Source organism: Oncorhynchus nerka, linkage group LG14 (assembly GCF_034236695.1).
Source record: "Oncorhynchus nerka isolate Pitt River linkage group LG14, Oner_Uvic_2.0, whole genome shotgun sequence".
In the NCBI taxonomy this organism is placed as follows: domain Eukaryota; kingdom Metazoa; phylum Chordata; class Actinopteri; order Salmoniformes; family Salmonidae; genus Oncorhynchus; species Oncorhynchus nerka.
This window is the reverse complement of record NC_088409.1, coordinates 95,562,911-95,581,785: the sequence shown is the minus strand read 5'-3', so window position 1 is coordinate 95,581,785 and position 18,875 is coordinate 95,562,911. Positions and strand designations below refer to the sequence as shown.

At 46.2% G+C, this 18,875-nt stretch overlaps 1 protein-coding gene across 1 annotated transcript in view; it reads left to right on the top strand.

The window, feature by feature from the left end:
• Positions 1-1,181: 1,181 nt before the first annotated feature.
• LOC115125118 (rho guanine nucleotide exchange factor 26-like) overlaps positions 1,182-18,875 on the top strand; it is a 130,255-nt gene continuing 112,561 nt past the window's right edge. Inside the window, 5 exon segments of the mRNA XM_065000579.1 lie at positions 1,182-1,415; positions 7,326-8,094; positions 8,097-8,632; positions 9,795-9,846; positions 10,475-10,686. Of these exon segments, the coding sequence (XP_064856651.1) occupies positions 7,437-8,094; positions 8,097-8,632; positions 9,795-9,846; positions 10,475-10,686 (1,458 nt within the window). The 5' untranslated portion in view covers positions 1,182-1,415; positions 7,326-7,436.

Below are 18,875 nucleotides of genomic sequence, written 5' to 3'. Positions count from 1 at the left end.
TTAACCAGGTAGGCAAGTTGAGAACACCTTTATTTAACCAGGTAGGCAAGTTGAGAACACCTTTATTTAACCAGGTAGGCAAGTTGAGAACACCTTTATTTAACCAGGTAGGCAAGTTGAGAACACCTTTATTTAACCAGGTAGGCAAGTTGAGAACACCTTTATTTAACCAGGTAGGCAAGTTGAGAACACCTTTATTTAACCAGGTAGGCCAGTTGAGAACACCTTTATTTAACCAGGTAGGCAAGTTGAGAACACCTTTATTTAACCAGGTAGGCAAGTTGAGAACACCTTTATTTAACCAGGTAGGCAAGTTGAGAACACCTTTATTTAACCAGGTAGGCAAGTTGAGAACACCTTTATTTAACCAGGTAGGCAAGTTGAGAACACCTTTATTTAACCAGGTAGGCAAGTTGAGAACACCTTTATTTAACCAGGTAGGCAAGTTGAGAACACCTTTATTTAACCAGGTAGGCAAGTTGAGAACAAGTTCTCATTTACAATTGCGACCTTTGCAAAACTGAGCACAGTAAGTATCTTTCATATTTGAAAGATTATTTTCTCACTTCAAAGTTTCAAATGTTTACAAATCAGTAGCGAAGATCAATAACGGAGCCAGCTGTCCTGCATACCATCAGCTGAGAACCCAAGTCAGAGACAGGCTGTGAGCCAACTTGGGTTCTCCAGAGCTAATGTAGGTCTAGCCTACTGTATTTAAAAAAAAAACCATATTGGATAAGATTTTCTAAAATGTATCACTCAGAAGTCTTGAGTTACCACTGTCATTGGAATCTGTGTAGGCAAAGTTGTGCACGTATGTATTAGTAGAAACAAGTGTTCTACTCTCGACTTCTTGTCGTCTACTGTGGCTGTATTCTATAGAACCACAGGGTGGCGATAAATCACTGAACATTTCTACATTTTGAACTAAGTCCCACACTTCACTTTACAAAACTTGTCCCAAATGTAAATCATTTTTGTCCGTATGGACGCTGTGATTTTGTTGACTATATGCCTACATTATTTAGGACGTTTTCTTTTCCCTTGGAATGTTTATAGCTTCCCTTATCTTTAGTCTACAAGTCCAAGTCGGTCGAGTTGTAGTACACGTGACGTCAGGTGAACTTGGGATGGCTTCTGTGCTGTTCGGCACTCCCCCCTCCTCCTGTCTGTCCCAGTCCTCTCCTCCTGAACACACACCCCGGGTCACTCGGGTACTACCCAACAAAACACAGGACTTTCAGATACTCTGAAAACAGCCGACGGTCGCGGGATTACTGATAAGACAACTCTTCTTTTTTTTGCACAAAGGAATAGTTTACCTCAAGCATAAATAAGCTGTCAAACAACAAGAAAACGTTGTCTAGTCCATTGAGAAGTCCAGGACACAGGCACCATGACCAGTCAGTAGAAAGGTACGTCTGTCTTGTCCCTCACGCGGCTACTAGAAGACACGCTCGCCGTGGGAACCGCTCTTTTATAGGTCAATGTGGAAACCGTTTCTCTCTCTTTCTGTGGCTACTTGGTTACACGAGCCAGCCTACTTCTCTGCAAAGACAACGTGTGTTGTCTGAACATGTTCTGCTGCATAGCTTTTAACCGTAACTCCTCCAGAGCGTTAGAATTCAGAGTAAACGTTCCTCCGCTGTCTGCATGCCTGTCTGTCAGTCCTCTGCTGTATCTGGGATCTGTTGTGGTCCGGTACTATTCATGGATATTAGGCTATTGGTTCAGTGGTAAAGAAACGACCCAGGCCCTGATCATGACTTATAAAGGTCCATTACACTAAGAATCATTAGACGAATGCGTCTTCTTCAAGGGGAAGTTTTGTCCATATCTCCCACCGCTCGGTCTGAACATTTCCATGTATGTCTTGCGCTACTGTTTTGGAAGCATATCAGCGAAAAAACATTTACATAAATGTAAAAAAATATATATATATTTAACAAAGGGTTATTAAATTGATACGTTTAGGGTTAGTGTTTCCACACCGCCATATATCCATGTTTCAGCGCTTGTTTATGGAAAACAGATGGAAGACGAGGCGATCGATCACCTGTGTTAATTAGCTATCTAGCATCCACCAAACACCTGTGTTAATTAGCTATCTAGCATCCACCAAACACCTGTGTTAATTAGCTATCTAGCATCCACCAAACACCTGTGTTAATTAGCTATCTAGCATCCACCAAACACCTGTGTTAATTAGCTATCTAGCATCCACCAAACACCTGTGTTAATTAGCTATCTAGCATCCACCAAACACCTGTGTTAATTAGCTATCTAGCATCCACCAAACACCTGTGTTAATTAGCTATCTAGCATCCACCAAACACCTGTGTTAATTAGCTATCTAGCATCCACCAAACACCTGTGTTAATTAGCTATCTAGCATCCACCAAACACCTGTGTTAATTAGCTATCTAGCATCCACCAAACACCTGTGTTAATTAGCTATCTAGCATCCACCAAACACCTGTGTTAATTAGCTATCTAGCATCCACCAAACACCTGTGTTAATTAGCTATCTAGCATCCACCAAACACCTGTGTTAATTAGCTATCTAGCATCCACCAAACACCTTTGTGTGTAATCATAACTGTGTAACTCAGGAATGTAGTGGAAGTGTAGTTTCATGGGATGGAGGCTCCATAGCAGTATGGATCTGTAACTGCTACAGTGTAGTTTAGTAGGATGGAGGCTCCATAGCTGTATGGGTCTGTAACTGCTACAGTGTAGTTTATAGGATGGAGGCTCCATAGCTGTATGGGTCTGTAACTACTACAGTGTAGTTTAGTAGGATGGAGGCTGTATGGATCTGTAACTGCTACAGTGTAGTTTAGTAGGATGGAGGCTGTATGGATCTGTAACTACTACAGTGTAGTTTAGTAGGATGGAGGCTGTATGGATCTGTAACTACTACAGTGTAGTTTAGTAGGATGGAGGCTGTATGGATCTGTAACTACTACAGTGTAGTTTAGTAGGATGGAGGCTGTATGGATCTGTAACTACTACAGTGTAGTTTAGTAGGATGGAGGCTGTATGGATCTGTAACTGCTACAGTGTAGTTTAGTAGGATGGAGGCTGTATGGATCTGTAACTGCTACAGTTTAGTAGGATGGAGGCTGTATGGATCTGTAACTACTACAGTGTAGTTTAGTAGGATGGAGGCTGTATGGATCTGTAACTGCTACAGTGTAGTTTAGTAGGATGGAGGCTGTATGGATCTGTAACTACTACAGTGTAGTTTAGTAGGATGGAGGCTGTATGGATCTGTAACTACTACAGTGTAGTTTAGTAGGATGGAGGCTGTATGGATCTGTAACTGCTACAGTGTAGTTTAGTAGGATGGAGGCTCCATAGCTGTATGGGTCTGTAACTACTACAGTGTAGTTTAGTAGGATGGAGGCTGTATGGGTCTGTAACTGCTACAGTGTAGTTTAGTAGGATGGAGGCTGTATGGATCTGTAACTGATACAGTGTAGTTTAGTAGGATGGAGGCTCCATAGCTGTATGGGTCTGTAACTACTACAGTGTAGTTTAGTAGGATGGAGGCTGTATGGATCTGTAACTACTACAGTGTAGTTTAGTAGGATGGAGGCTGTCTGGATCTGTAACTGCTACAGTGTAGTTTAGTAGGATGGAGGCTCCATAGCTGTATGGGTCTGTAACTACTACAGTGTAGTTTAGTAGGATGGAGGCTGTATGGGTCTGTAACTGCTACAGTGTAGTTTAGTAGGATGGAGGCTGTATGGATCTGTAACTGATACAGTGTAGTTTAGTAGGATGGAGGCTCCATAGCTGTATGGGTCTGTAACTACTACAGTGTAGTTTAGTAGGATGGAGGCTGTATGGATCTGTAACTACTACAGTGTAGTTTAGTAGGATGGAGGCTGTATGGGTCTGTAACTGCTACAGTGTAGTTTAGTAGGATGGAGGCTGTATGGATCTGTAACTGCTACAGTGTAGTTTAGTAGGATGGAGGCTGTATGGATCTGTGACTACTACAGTGTAGTTTAGTAGGATGGAGGCTGTATGGATCTGTAACTGCTACAGTGTAGTTTAGTAGGATGGAGGCTGTATGGATCTGTAACTACTACAGTGTAGTTTAGTAGGATGGAGGCTGTATGGATCTGTAACTACTACAGTGTAGTTTAGTAGGATGGAGGCTGTATGGATCTGTAACTACTACAGTGTAGTTTAGTAGGATGGAGGCTGTATGGATATGTAACTGCTACAGTGTAGTTTAGTAGGATGGAGGCTGTATGGATCTGTAACTACTACAGTGTAGTTTAGTAGGATGGAGGCTGTATGGATCTGTAACTACTACAGTGTAGTTTAGTAGGATGGAGGCTGTATGGATCTGTAACTACTACAGTGTAGTTTAGTAGGATGGAGGCTGTATGGATCTGTAACTGCTACAGTGTAGTTTAGTAGGATGGAGGCTCCATAGCTGTATGGGTCTGTAACTACTACAGTGTAGTTTAGTAGGATGGAGGCTGTATGGGTCTGTAACTGCTACAGTGTAGTTTAGTAGGATGGAGGCTGTATGGATCTGTAACTGATACAGTGTAGTTTAGTAGGATGGAGGCTCCATAGCTGTATGGGTCTGTAACTACTACAGTGTAGTTTAGTAGGATGGAGGCTGTATGGATCTGTAACTACTACAGTGTAGTTTAGTAGGATGGAGGCTGTATGGATCTGTAACTACTACAGTGTAGTTTAGTAGGATGGAGGCTGTATGGATCTGTAACTACTACAGTGTAGTTTAGTAGGATGGAGGCTGTATGGATCTGTAACTACTACAGTGTAGTTTAGTAGGATGGAGGCTCCATAGCTGTATGGATCTGTAACTACTACAGTGTAGTTTAGTAGGATGGAGGCTCCATAGCTGTATGGATCTGTAACTACTACAGTGTAGTTTAGTAGGATGGAGGCTGTATGGATCTGTAACTACTACAGTGTAGTTTAGTAGGATGGACTGTCTGGAGAAGGCAGAATGACTGACAGCTGTCTGGAGAAGGCAGAATGACTGACGACTGTAGAGAGAAGGCAGAATGACTGACGACTGTAGAGAGAAGGCAGAATGACTGACGACTGTAGAGAGAAGGCAGAATGACTGACGACTGTAGGGAGAAGGCAGAATGACTGACGACTGTCTGGAGAAGGCAGAATGACTGACGACTGTAGGGAGAAGGCAGAATGACTGACAACTGTCTGGAGAAGGCAGAATGACTGACGACTGTAGGGAGAAGGCAGAATGACTGACGACTGTAGGGAGAAGGCAGAATGATTGACGACTGTCTGGAGAAGGCAGAATGACTGACGACTGTAGGGAGAAGGCAGAATGATTGACGACTGTAGGGAGAAGGCAGAATGACTGACGACTGTAGGGAGAAGGCAGAATGACTGACGACTGTAGGGAGAAGGCAGAATGACTGACTACTGTCTGGAGAAGGCAGAATGACTGACGACTGTAGGGAGAAGGCAGAATGACTGACAACTGTCTGGAGAAGGCAGAATGACTGACGACTGTAGGGAGAAGGCAGAATGACTGACAACTGTAGGGAGAAGGCAGAATGACTGACGACTGTCTGGAGAAGGCAGAACGACTGACAACTGTCTGGAGAAGGCAGAACGACTGACAGCTGTCTGGAGAAGGCAGAATGACTGACGACTGTAGGGAGAAGGCAGAATGACTGACAACTGTAGGGAGAAGGCAGAATGACTGACGACTGTCTGGAGGAGGCAGAATGACTGACGACTGTAGGGAGAAGGCAGAACGACTGACGACTGTAGAGAGAAGGCAGAACGACTGACAACTGTCTGGAGAAGGCAGAACGACTGACTGCTGTCTGGAGAAGGCAGAATGATTGACGACTGTCTGGAGAAGGCAGAATGACTGACGCCTGTAGGGAGAAGGCAGAATGACTGACTACTGTCTGGAGAAGGCAGAATGACTGACTACTGTAGGGAGAAGGCAGAATGACTGACGACTGTAGAGAGAAGGCAGAACGACTGACAACTGTCTGGAGAAGGCAGAACGACTGACTGCTGTCTGGAGAAGGCAGAACGACTGACTGCTGTCTGGAGAAGGCAGAACGACTGACGGCTGTAGGGAGAAGGCAGAACGATTGACGCCTGTAGGGAGAAGGCAGAATGACTGACGACTGTCTGGAGAAGGCAGAACGACTGACAACTGTCTGGAGAAGGCAGAACGACTGACAGCTGTCTGGAGAAGGCAGAACGACTGACGGCTGTAGGGAGAAGGCAGAATGATTGACGACTGTCTGGAGAAGGCAGAATGACTGACGACTGTAGGGAGAAGGCAGAATGACTGACGACTGTCTGGAGAAGGCAGAACGACTGACAACTGTAGAGAGAAGGCAGAACAACTGTCAGGAGAAGGCAGAATGACTGACGACTGTAGGGAGGAGGCAGAATGACTGACGACTGTCTGGAGGAGGCAGAATGACTGACGACTGTCTGGAGGAGGCAGAATGACTGACGACTGTCTGGAGGAGGCAGAATGACTGACGACTGTCTGGAGGAGGCAGAATGACTGACGACTGTCTGGAGGAGGCAGAATGACTGACGACTGTCTGGAGAAGGCAGAATGACTGACGACTGTCTGGAGAAGGCAGAATGACTGACACTGTCTGGAGAAGGCAGAATGACTGACGACTGTCTGGAGAAGGCAGAATGACTGACGACTGTCTGGAGAAGGCAGAATGACTGACGACTGTCTGGAGAAGGCAGAATGACTGACGACTGTCTGGAGAAGGCAGAATGACTGACGACTGTCTGGAGAAGGCAGAATGACTGACGACTGTAGGGAGAAGGCAGAATGACTGACGACTGTCTGGAGAAGGCAGAATGACTGACGACTGTCTGGAGAAGGCAGAATGACTGAGTCTGGAGAAGGCAGAATGACTGGTCACTGTCTGGAGAAGGCAGAATGACTGACGACTGTCTGGAGAAGGCAGAATGACTGACGACTGTCTGGAGAAGGCAGAATGACTGACTGTCTGGAGAAGGCAGAATGACTGACGACTGTCTGGAGAAGGCAGAATGACTGACGACTGTAGGGAGAAGGCAGAATGACTGACGACTGTAGGGAGAAGGCAGAATGACTGACGACTGTAGGGAGAAGGCAGAATGACTGACGACTGTCTGGAGAAGGCAGAACGACTGACAACTGTCTGGAGAAGGCAGAATGGCCCAACTCGTGACCTCACAGACAGCCCTAACCAATGAAAAGTAAGGACTTACTCTGCTCCCCCTCCCACTTGGTTTTTGACCTCTCTCTTTGTGTTTACAACCAGGCAGTATTGCAGTTCTCTGTGGGGTCGGGATGTTTGCACAGTGACCAGTCGTTGTCGGACGAGACTCCAGCTCCACAGTGAGAAACAAAAGACAATCGTGATTGATGCGTCATGGAGGACGGGAACGACGTGGATCTGTCCAACAATAACATCAGTCCGCTGTGGAAGCGGCAATCAGCCATTCACACTGGTCCCAGCAAGCTAAAGGCCCGGCCCCTCAGCCACCAGATAGACAGACTCCACATGACTGACTTCCCCGTAGAGGACAACAAGGGCAGCTTTACCCTGAGCCAGCCTGCAGAGCGACTGGTGGCCACGCCGGGAGGAGGGACGGTCATTCTGAAGCACGTTCTCAACCAACCCACCAGGAGGACACGGGTTGTCAGGAGTATCAGCATTGGACATTTGGCCAAAGGACGTTTCTCTTTGTCCAAGTTCAAGTCGGAGGATAAGTTTTCGTCATTGGACAATAAGGCGTACCATGGAGGAAGTGTTGGTCATATCGGTAACAAGGAGAAGGTGTGGTCAGACAAGCGGCCACGCGATGCCCTGAAGCGACTCTCCAGCCCGTTCACCCTCACCTCTCACAGAGACCAGATAGTGTTTGGAACAAGTTCCTCACTGCCGGACCCTGCCTCCTCCAGTCACCCCTCTCCCCCTGCCACCCCCAATAACAACCACCACCATAACCTGACCTCCTCTTCTTCCTATCACCCCTTAACCCCTCACCCTTCTCCCCCTAACCCCAGCCCTTCTCCCCCTAGTCTCCACCCCCTACCCCATCTCACAGCTCCACCTGCAGTATCTCCTCCTCCACCTCCACCCCTTCTGACCCCCCCACACCCCGCAGCCCCTCCCCTGCTGACATGTCTGCCCCCTCCCTCTCTCCTCCTCCCTCCATTGTCCTCAGCACCCACAGTGCAGCTGCCCTGAAGATGGGCACACAGCAGCTGATCCCCAAAGGGCTGGCGTCCCTGAGCAAGGTCTCTCCTGCTGGGGTACAGAGCCAGGGCCTGGGGGGTCTGCTGGGCCTGGATCCTACCAAGCGGGCCCTACGTGCTGTCAGCATGGTGGAGACTGGATCCTTCTTCTCCACGGATGGAGGGGGAGAGGGGACAGACCAGGATGAGAGCCCTGGGAGTCTGAAAAGGGGGTTGAGGTCTACCTCGTACAGGAGGGCAGTGGTGAGTGGAGTGGAAATGGAAGTACCATCTGTAGACCCAAAGACCCATCTCCTGTCCCAGTCTGTACTCAAAGGACTACAGGAGGTCAAGGAGACACCGACCAGCCCTGGGAAGAAGAACAAGGTAGGAACAGATTTATTAATTTCTTTCATTTCCAGGAAATTGTCATAATACCGTTGTCTCCTTGCTTTGCCCTTGTGCCTGGATATTACTGTCTCTTACCTTAGTCACACAGTTTACTACCTTGTGCCTGGTTATTACTGTCTCTTACCTTAGTCACACAGTTTACTACCTTGTGCCTGGATATTACTGTCTCTTACCTTACAGTCACACAGTTTACTCCCTTGTGCCTGGATATTACTGTCTCTTACCTTACAGTCACACAGTTTACTCCCTTGTGCCTGGATATTACTGTCTCTTACCTTAGTCACACAGTTTACTCCCTTGTGCCTGAATATTACTGTCTCTTACCTTACAGTCACACAGTTTACTCCCTTGTGCCTGGATATTACTGTCTCTTACCTTAGTCACACAGTTTACTCCCTTGTGCCTGGATATTACTGTCTCTTACCTTAGTCACACAGTTTACTCCCTTGTGCCTGGATATTACTGTCTCTTACCTTACAGTCACACAGTTTACTCCCTTGTGCCTGGATATTACTGTCTCTTACCTTACAGTCACACAGTTTACTACCTTGTGCCTGGATATTACTGTCTCTTACCTTACAGTCACACAGTTTACTACCACTCATCTGCCTGATGGATTCATGTTTGATTTACTGTTCTCCTGAAGTTCACGTCAGGGAACCAAGTCCACAGCCAGCTTGAAGTTGGAACATTGTCAGGAGACGCTTGTGTTGAAGTCAGGCTAATGATAGCAATACTCACCTCACTCACTCACTCACTACACACACACACACACACACACACACACACACTCTCTCTCTCTCGCTCCAGTCCACCTCTCTTTAATTAGGCGGGGTCAGGTTGACAGGTCAGTGCAGAGGTCAGGGGTCGAGTGCAGGTGACAGGTGTGGGTGGAGACGGATAGACGTGGGTTAATTCCAAGACGTTGTTATGGTAACCAACTTGGTACAACAATAGTCATTCATAACCAGATGTGGCTATTCAAGCATCCATCTAGGATATTGTGATTACTATGCTCACGGTAACTGACCTAATGACCAGTCTTATTTCTCAGTTCATAATGGTAATATAAGTCTGGCTCAGGGAGAGCTGATCCTAGGCCTGTTGTTAATAGTTGAAATGTCTTCTTGTGTCTCAGAGGCCGGATAAGAAGCCAGGACTGATCACACAGAGGACTTTTGACAGGGAAGGTGAGTGTGACATCTCTCTCTTAGTCGTGTTTATCAACTCCTTATGACTATCATTTTCTGTCCACATGCTCTCAATGGGGACTGTACTATTGTGATGCGCCTTCAACCTGTCTGTCTGTCTGTGGTGTGATCCAACCTGTCTGTCTGTGGTGTGATCCAACCTGTCTGTCTGTCTGTGGTGTGATCCACCCTCAACCGGTCTGTCTGTGGTGTGATCCACCCTCAACCTGTCTGTCTGTGGTGTGATCCACCCTCAACCTGTCTGTCTGTGGTGTGATCCACCCTCAACCTGTCTGTCTGTGGTGTGCCCCAACCTGTCTGTCTGTGGTGTGCCCCAACCTGTCTGTCTGTGGTGTGCCCCAACCTGTCTGTCTGTGGTGTGCCCCAACCTGTCTGTCTGTGGTGTGCCCCAACCTGTCTGTCTGTGGTGTGCCCCAACCTGTCTGTCTGTCTGTGGTGTCTGTGGTGTGACCCAACCTGTCTGTCTGTGGTGTGACCCAACCTGTCTGTCTGTGGTGTGATCCAACCTCTGTCTGTCTGTGGTGTGACCCAACCTGTCTGTCTGTGGTGTGACCCAACCTGTCTGTCTGTGGTGTGACCCAACCTGTCTGTCTGTGGTGTGCCCCAGAGGAGGAACTGTATCAGAACTACCAGGAGAAAGCTCTTCACAATGACTCTGATGAGGACCAGTCCAGAGAGCCCAAACCTGACGAGGGCATCGTGGTGCAGTACAGACCCATACGCACCTCGTGGAGCCAACTCAGTGTGGTGAGACGCACATTCACACACACAGACACAGTGGTGCTGTGCCTGTCTGCACATACAGTACAGAGACACACAGTGTCTGGTTGGGAGATGGAATGCCAGCGCTGGCCAGGATGTTGTCCCATCTGATCTGGCTTCAGTCCTGACCCATCCTCTACACTGTGTCTCTGTGTCTCTGTCTGTCTCTGTCTGTTTCTGTCTGTCTCTGTGTCTCTGTCTGTTTCTGTCTGTCTCTTTGTCTCTGTGTCTCTGTCTGTTTCTGTCTGTCTGTCTGTGTGTCTGTCTTTCTGGGGGGGAGAGAGAGAGAGAGAGAAAATACAAAGATGGGAAGAGAAAGAAGGAAAATTTGGGGAGGGGGAGGGGAAGTGGGAGAGGGAGAGGGAGAGCAGGGAAGGGGTAGGGGGAGAGAGAAGAGAGGAGGGTAGGGGGAGAGAGAGGGGGAGCAGGGAAGTGGGAGGTGGAGAGAGGAGGGAAGGGGTAGGGGGAGAGAGAAGAGAGGAGGGTAGGGGAGAGAGAGAGGGGGGCAGGGAAGTGGGGGAGAGAGCAGGGAGAAAGATCTGGGCCAGCAGACTAGGAGCACCACCCGGCACGGCGCCAGCCTGCTGGTAATCACCAGGGAGTCTTCTCAATGGAAAAATGTGAAATATGTTTCCCCTAGAGAGCAGCGTGGCGACTCCGATTATCACATCATGTAATGCAGTGTGGGCCCAGGATGGCAGGATAGAGGGAGGGAGAGAAAGGAGAGGAGGGAGAGGGAGGGAGGGAAAGGAGGGGAGGGGGGAGAGGGGAGAGAGAGAGAGAGAGGGAGGGAGAGAAAGGAGGGGGAGGGAGAGGGGAGGGAGGGAGGGAGGGAGAGGAGGGAGGGAGGGAGGGAGGGAGGGAGAGAGAAAGGGGGGAGGGAGAGAAAGGGGGGAGGGAGGGAGAGAAAGGAGGGGAGAGGGAGGGAGGGAGGGAGAGAAAGGAGGGGGAGAGGGAGGGAGGGAGGGAGAGCAGTGCTGTTTTCCACTTAGGTGTTCTGTTCTCCTTGTTGATGTTTACTCTTATCTGGAGCAGCTTAATTAAGATGGTATGTCAGAGAGAGAGAGGGAGGGAGAGAGAGATGGAGACGGGAGAGAGAGAAAGGAGGGGGGAGGGAGGGGGAGGGAGGGAGGGAGAGAGAGAGAGAGAGAGAGAGAGAGAGAGAGAGAGAGAGAGAGAGAGAGAGAGAGAGAGAGAGAGAGAGAGAGAGAGAGAGAGAGAGAGAGAGAGAGAGAGAGAGAGAGAGAGAGAGAGAGAGAGAGAGAGAGAGAGAGAGAGAGAGAGAGAGAGAGAGAGAGAGAGAGAGAGAGAGAGAGAGAGAGAGAGATGAGAGAGAGAGAGAGAGAGAGAGAGAGAGAGAGAGAGAGAGAGAGAGATGCACAGATAGACATGGAGACATTGTTTCTGATGTTGCTCTGTAGACGGTAGAGGACACTTAGTTCTGATAGCGATATTCACACTGATCCAGTTGTTCCCAGTGTAGTAAAGAGAAGAGGGGAAGTAAAGGAGGATAAAGAGGTAGACAAAACCACTAATCTGTCCCTGTCCTGTCCTGTCATGTCCCTGTCTCTGTCTCTGTCTCTGTCCCTTGTCCTATCCTGTCCCTGTCCTGCCCCTGTCCTGTGAACAGGGCAGGCTGTAGTGGTTTATAGTAGTTAGATGTTCAGCTGTTTACACTGTGAACAGGGCAGGCTGTAGTGGTTTATAGTAGTTAGATGTTCAGCTGTGTACACTGTGAACAGGGCAGGCTGTAGTGGTTTATAGTAGTTAGATGTTCAGCTGTTTACACTGTGAACAGGGCAGGCTGTAGTGGTTTATAGTAGTTAGATGTTCAGCTGTGTACACTGTGAACAGGGCAGGCTGTAGTGGTTTATAGTACTAGATAACTAACTAGATACTAAATGAACAAACCAAATGCAGAACAGCAGAGCATTTTGTATATTTTAGAAAGTTTACTTAATGGTTACAAGATATCAACACCAGGTTTGTGGGTTCGATTCCCGTAGGGGACCAGTACAAACTTATATGAAAATGTATGTGATTACCTACGGTAAGTCTCTCTGGATAAGAGGCTCTGCAAAATAAAGTTTCCAGTAACATCTGTAGGGTAGGACTATTCTGTTTCCTAGAAGTTTCTAGTTTCCAGTAACATATGTAGGGTAGGACTATTCTGTTTCCCTGAACTTTCTAGTTTCCAGTAACATCTGTAGGGTCCCGGACTATTCTGTTTCCTAGAAGTTTCTAGTTACATATGTAGGGTAGAGCTGTTCTCTGTTTCCTAGAAGTTTCTAGTTTCCAGTAACAGTAGGGACAGGGGGAAGTGGTATATATCTAAGAGTGTTGACACCATACTCTTGGATGAGAGGTTTAACCCCCCCCAGGTTAAGGATAGGACAGGGAGGGTAAGATGATGCCTAGTAGCCAACCTCTTACCCCAAGCACTCCCTGTTGACTGAAAACCGAGTTTCGTGGTTGTCACAGTTACACCTGTCTCTCTGTGTTCTCAGGAAAGTCCAAAAGCAGGGTGAAGTTCAGTTGTCGTGGCAGGAAGGTGTTTACTAGGACACTAAAGACGTGCGAGGCTGTAGAGACAGTAGATACATAGATGTTGATTGCCCTTATTAAAGGGAATTTGTCTTGGTTTAAAACAAGCTTGGCAAGATTTTGGCTGTGTGTGTGTGTGCAGGGCGTGTGTGTTTAAAAGTGTAACATCTGCTGGGCCATGAGGATGTTGAGGCCACTGATATTGTCCCAACCTGTCAGGAACACAAAGATGGCTCCTTTGTGTGTGTGTGTGTGTGTCCCTAGTCTGGATGTGTTTGCAAAGGTCTCCATTGGGTTTGTTACAACAGCAGTATCGTGATACTCAGAGTTATCATGGCAAGGACAGAACATGAAGCAGACTACATTTCCTGAGGAAAACAAACAAACAGTCCTGATCCTACAAACAGCCTGATGCTACAAACAGCCTGATGCTACAAACAGCCTGATGCTACAAACAGCCTGATGTTACAAACAGCCTGATGTTATAAACAGCCTGATGTTACAAACAGCCTGATGCTACAAACAAACAGCCTGATGCTACAAACAAACAGCCTGATGCTACAAACAAACAGCCTGATGTTACAAACAGCCTGATGTTACAAACAAACAGCCTGATGTTACAAACAAACAGCCTGATGTTACAAACAGCCTGATGCTACAAACAGCCTGATGTTACAAACAAACAGCCTGATGCTACAAACAAACAGCCTGATGTTACAAACAAACAGCCTGATGCTACAAACAAACAGCCTGATGTTACAAACAAACAGCCTGATGCTACAAACAAACAGCCTGATGCTACAAACAAACAGCCTGATGTTATAAACAGCCTGATGCTACAAACAAACAGCCTGATGCTACAAACAAACAGCCTGATGCTACAAACAAACAGCCTGATGCTACAAACAAACAGCCTGATGCTAAAAACAGCCAGCCTGATGCTACAAACAGCCAGCCTGATGCTACAAACAAACAGCCTGATGTTACAAACAGCCTGATGTTACAAACAGCCTGATGTTATAAACAGCCTGATGTTATAAACAGCCTGATGTTACAAACAGCCTGATGCTACAAACAGCCTGATGTTACAAACAGCCTGATGTTACAAACAAACAGCCTGATGCTACAAACAAACAGCCTGATGCTACAAACAAACAGCCTGATGCTACAAACAAACAGCCTGATGCTACAAACAAACAGCCTGCTGTTACAAACAGCCTGATGCTACAAACAGCCTGATGTTACAAACAGTCCTGATGCTACAAACAGCCTGATGCTACAAACAAACAGCCTGATGCTACAAACAAACAGCCTGATGCTACAAACAAACAGCCTGATGCTACAAACAAACAGCCTGATGCTACAAACAAACAGCCTGATGCTACAAACAAACAGCCTGATGCTACAAACAAACAGCCTGATGTTACAAACAAACAGCCTGATGCTACAAACAAACAGCCTGATGCTACAAACAAACAGCCTGATGCTACAAACAAACAGCCTGATGCTACAAACAAACAGCCTGATGCTACAAACAAACAGCCTGATGTTACAAACAAACAGCCTGATGTTACAAACAAACAGCCTGATGTTACAAACAAACAGCCTGATGCTACAAACAAACAGCCTGATGCTACAAACAAACAGCCTGATGCTACAAACAAACAGCCTGATGCTACAAACAAACAGCCTGATGCTACAAACAAACAGCCTGATGCTACAAACAAACAGCCTGATGCTACAAACAAACAGCCTGATGCTACAAACAAACAGCCTGATGCTACAAACAAACAGCCTGATGCTACAAACAGCCTGATGCTACAAACAGCCTGATGCTACAAACAGCCTGATGCTACAAACAGCCTGATGTTATAAACAGCCTGATGCTACAAACAAACAGCCTGATGCTACAAACAAACAGCCTGATGCTACAAACAGCCTGATGCTACAAACAGCCAGCCTGATGCTACAAACAGCCAGCCTGATGCTACAAACAAACAGCCTGATGCTACAAACAAACAGCCTGATGCTACAAACAAACAGCCTGATGTTACAAACAGCCTGATGCTACAAACAAACAGCCTGATGTTACAAACAAACAGCCTGATGCTACAAACAAACAGCCTGATGCTACAAACAAACAGCCTGATGCTACAAACAGTCCTGATGCTACAAACAGCCTGATGCTACAAATAAACAGCCTGATGTTACAAACAGTCCTGATGCTACAAACAGCCTGATGCTACAAACAAACAGCCTGATGTTACAAACAGTCCTGATGCTACAAACAAACAGCCTGATGCTACAAACAAACAGCCTGATGCTACAAACAGCCTGATGCTACAAACAAACAGCCTGATGCTACAAACAAACAGCCTGATGCTACAAACAAACAGCCTGATGTTACAAACAAACAGCCTGATGCTACAAACAAACAGCCTGATGTTACAAACAAACAGCCTGATGCTACAAACAAACAGCCTGATGCTACAAACAAACAGCCTGATGCTACAAACAAACAGCCTGATGCTACAAACAAACAGCCTGATGCTACAAACAAACAGCCTGATGCTACAAACAAACAGCCTGATGCTACAAACAGGTGATGTTACAAACAGCCTGATGCTACAAACAGCCTGATGCTACAAACAGCCTGATGCTACAAACAGCCTGATGCTACAAACAGCCTGATGTTATAAACAGCCTGATGTTACAAACAAACAGCCTGATGCTACAAACAGCCTGATGCTACAAACAGCCTGATGCTACAAACAAACAGCCTGATGCTACAAACAAACAGCCTGATGCTACAAACAAACAGCCTGATGCTACAAACAAACAGCCTGATGCTACAAACAAACAGCCTGATGCTACAAACAAACAGCCTGATGCTACAAACAGCCTGATGCTACAAACAAACAGCCTGATGCTACAAACAAACAGCCTGATGTTACAAACAGCCTGATGTTACAAACAGCCTGATGCTACAAACAAACAGCCTGATGTTACAAACAAACAGCCTGATGTTACAAACAAACAGCCTGATGTTACAAACAAACAGCCTGATGTTACAAACAAACAGCCTGATGCTACAAACAAACAGCCTGATGCTACAAACAAACAGCCTGATGCTACAAACAAACAGCCTGATGCTACAAACAGCCTGATGCTACAAACAGCCTGATGCTACAAACAGCCTGATGCTACAAACAAACAGCCTGATGCTACAAACAAACAGCCTGATGCTACAAACAAACAGCCTGATGCTACAAACAAACAGCCTGATGCTACAAACAAACAGCCTGATGCTACAAACAAACAGCCTGATGCTACAAACAAACAGCCTGATGTTACAAACAGCCTGATGCTACAAACAAACAGCCTGATGTTACAAACAGCCTGATGCTACAAACAAACAGCCTGATGTTACAAACAGCCTGATGTTACAAACAGCCTGATGCTACAAACAAACAGCCTGATGTTACAAACAGCCTGATGTTACAAACAGCCTGATGCTACAAACAAACAGCCTGATGCTACAAACAGCCTGATGCTACAAACAGCCTGATGTTACAAACAGCCTGATGCTACAAACAAACAGCCTGATGTTACAAACAGCCTGATGCTACAAACAAACAGCCTGATGCTACAAACAAACAGCCTGATGCTACAAACAAACAGCCTGATGCTACAAACAAACAGCCTGATGTTACAAACAAACAGCCTGATGCTACAAACAAACAGCCTGATGTTACAAACAAACAGCCTGATGCTACAAACAAACAGCCTGATGCTACAAACAAACAGCCTGATGCTACAAACAAACAGCCTGATGTTACAAACAAACAGCCTGATGCTACAAACAAACAGCCTGATGCTACAAACAAACAGCCTGATGCTACAAACAAACAGCCTGATGCTACAAACAGCCAGCCTGATGCTACAAACAGCCTGATGCTACAAACAAACAGCCTGATGCTACAAACAAACAGCCTGATGCTACAAACAAACAGCCTGATGCTACAAACAAACAGCCTGATGCTACAAACAAACAGCCTGATGCTACAAACAAACAGCCTGATGCTACAAACAAACAGCCTGATGCGACAAACAAACAGCCTGATGTTACAAACAAACAGCCTGATGTTACAAACAAACAGCCTGATGTTACAAACAAACAGCCTGATGTTACAAACAAACAGCCTGATGTTACAAACAAACAGCCTGATGTTACAAACAAACAGCCTGATGTTACAAACAAACAGCCTGATGTTACAAACAGCCTGATGTTACAAACAGCCTGATGTTATAAACAGCCTGATGCTACAAACAGCCTGATGTTACAAACAGCCTGATGTTACAAACAAACAGCCTGATGCTACAAACAAACAGCCTGATGCTACAAACAAACAGCCTGATGCTACAAACAAACAGCCTGATGTTACAAACAGCCTGATGTTATAAACAGCCTGATGCTACAAACAGCCTGATGTTACAAACAGTCCTGATGCTACAAACAGCCTGATGCTACAAACAAACAGCCTGATGCTACAAACAGTCCTGATGCTACAAACAGCCTGATGCTACAAACAGTCCTGATGCTACAAACAAACAGCCTGATGCTACAAACAAACAGCCTGATGCTACAAACAAACAGCCTGATGCTACAAACAAACAGCCTGATGCTACAAACAAACAGCCTGATGTTACAAACAAACAGCCTGATGCTACAAACAAACAGCCTGATGCTACAAACAAACAGCCTGATGCTACAAACAAACAGCCTGATGCTACAAACAAACAGCCTGATGCTACAAACAAACAGCCTGATGCTACAAACAAACAGCCTGATGCTACAAACAAACAGCCTGATGTTACAAACAAACAGCCTGATCCTACAAACAAACAGCCTGATGCTACAAACAGCCTGATGCTACAAACAAACAGCCTGATGCTACAAACAAACAGCCTGATGCTACAAACAAACAGCCTGATGCTACAAACAAACAGCCTGATGCTACAAACAAACAGCCTGATGCTACAAACAGGTGATGTTACAAACAGCCTGATGCTACAAACAGCCTGATGCTACAAACAGCCTGATGCTACAAACAGCCTGATGCTACAAACAGCCTGATGTTATAAACAGCCTGATGTTACAAACAAACAGCCTGATGTTACAAACAAACAGCCTGATGCTACAAACAGCCTGATGTTACAAACAAACAGCCTGATGCTACAAACAAACAGCCTGATGCTACAAACAAACAGCCTGATGCTACAAACAAACAGCCTGATGCTACAAACAAACAGCCTGATGCTACAAACAAACAGCCTGATGCTACAAACAGCCTGATGCTACAAACAAACAGCCTGATGCTACAAACAAAAAGCCTGATGCTACAAACAAACAGCCTGATGCTACAAACAAACAGCCTGATGCTACAAACAAACAGCCTGATGCTACAAACAGCCTGATGCTACAAACAGCCTGATGTTACAAACAGCCTGATGCTACAAACAAACAGCCTGATGCTACAAACAAACAGCCTGATGCTACAAACAAACAGCCTGATGCTACAAACAAACAGCCTGATGCTACAAACAAACAGCCTGATGCTACAAACAAACAGCCTGATGCTACAAACAAACAGCCTGATTTGTACAAACAAACAGCCTGATGCTACAAACAAACAGCCTGA